At 60.6% G+C, this 1,248-nt stretch overlaps 1 protein-coding gene across 1 annotated transcript in view; it reads right to left on the bottom strand.

Moving 5' to 3' along the window:
- The window catches only part of VOLCADRAFT_98405 (uncharacterized protein), a gene marked incomplete at both ends in the record, with an annotated part of 5,465 nt that extends 5,303 nt beyond the window's left edge, over positions 1–162 (bottom strand). Inside the window, one exon of the mRNA XM_002957254.1 lies at positions 100–162. Coding sequence (XP_002957300.1) covers positions 100–162 — 63 coding nt within the window. The remainder of the gene's footprint in view (positions 1–99) is intronic.
- Positions 163–1,248: the final 1,086 nt, after the last annotated feature.

The following is a 1,248-nucleotide window of genomic DNA, read 5'->3' as shown; positions in this document are numbered from 1 at the left end:
GGATCTGTTGCGAATTCGGCCACTCCGAAACCGTTTCGTAGTGTGTATGCAACCCCGTCATCCCCGCCTGAATCCCCTGATCACTCGCTGCAACAACACCTGCCGGGTCTGGGCCGCCACCGTCATTTTCACCATCAGCATCACCGTCGACGTGGAAGACATGCCATTTTGATCGCCGTCGGCGTCTTGCCGTCGGCGTTTCCACGTCACGGTTTGTCGTACCTCCGGTGAGTCACGCGCTAGTTAAACGCATCCCTTGTCTGTGCTGTGCATTTACTTGTTGACGTTGCCTTATGTACGTCATTGTACAATTTTGCAGTGCGTCACGTCTTGTTCGTTAGTTGGTTGTAAAGCGCTGTTGTCTGTTGTGGGTTTTTGTTGTTGTGCCGCATGCGACGTCGGCGTCTCGCCATGGACGTCTCGCCGTCGGCGTCTCACTGTCGGTGTCTTGCCGTTGGCATCTTTTAGTTCTTGTCAAATTGCTGTTCTTGCACGGCGGCTTTCTCCGCTGCCCTCACAGGCACTGCAGCAACGGGGAAGGGGTGGCTCGCTGGACAGCGGTGCCGGCGCCGTCAGCAAGCTATCAGCAGCTGCCGCCGCGGCGGCGCCGGCAGTAAGACCCCTAGCGGACTTTGCCTTTATCAGAAGTGCACCGAAACGTCGCGTCTCCGCCGGCCGCACCGGGACGTTGGTTAATACACCCTCAGCACCGACGGGGCCCATGGGAAGGTGCCGTCCCAGTGAGTTCGTACAGCCGGCGGATGAGGCGGCGGCGCCGACAGATGCTGAAGAGGCACTGCTGGACGGCAACGGCCCCACGCCGCCGTTGCTGCATCGAAGAGCTGCGACGCCTGAACTGGAAAACAAACGTGGTGGAAGCACAGGCGCCTCCCGGTCACACCAGCCGCATCGACGGTGGCGACGCGGACGGCAGCCGAGAAGGTATCGAGCCCAGCGACGGTGACAGTGATGATGGCAGTGATGAAGTAGTGATAATGGGAGAAGCTCCAGGAAAGGGGTCCTGGCACTTTGGCTCGTTACCTCGCAACGGAGGTTCGGATCGGCAGACATGGGCGGACACCTTTCACGGCCCTTTCAGCCACCGCGCACTAATGCAGGGGCCTTTGCGGGCGCTGCTGCTGCTGCTGCTAGCGCTGCTGCTGCGGCGGCGGTGACTTCAACCCATTTCCCTCCCCGGCCGCCGCTGTGGCTCTTCTCCTCTGGGCTTGCTGCCACCGCGACCTTTTT

The sequence above is a fragment of the Volvox carteri genome (assembly GCF_000143455.1).
Source record: "Volvox carteri f. nagariensis unplaced genomic scaffold VOLCAscaffold_71, whole genome shotgun sequence".
Lineage (NCBI taxonomy): Eukaryota > Viridiplantae > Chlorophyta > Chlorophyceae > Chlamydomonadales > Volvocaceae > Volvox > Volvox carteri.
Note: the sequence above shows the minus strand (reverse complement) of the source record. Positions and strands in the feature narration are given on the sequence as shown.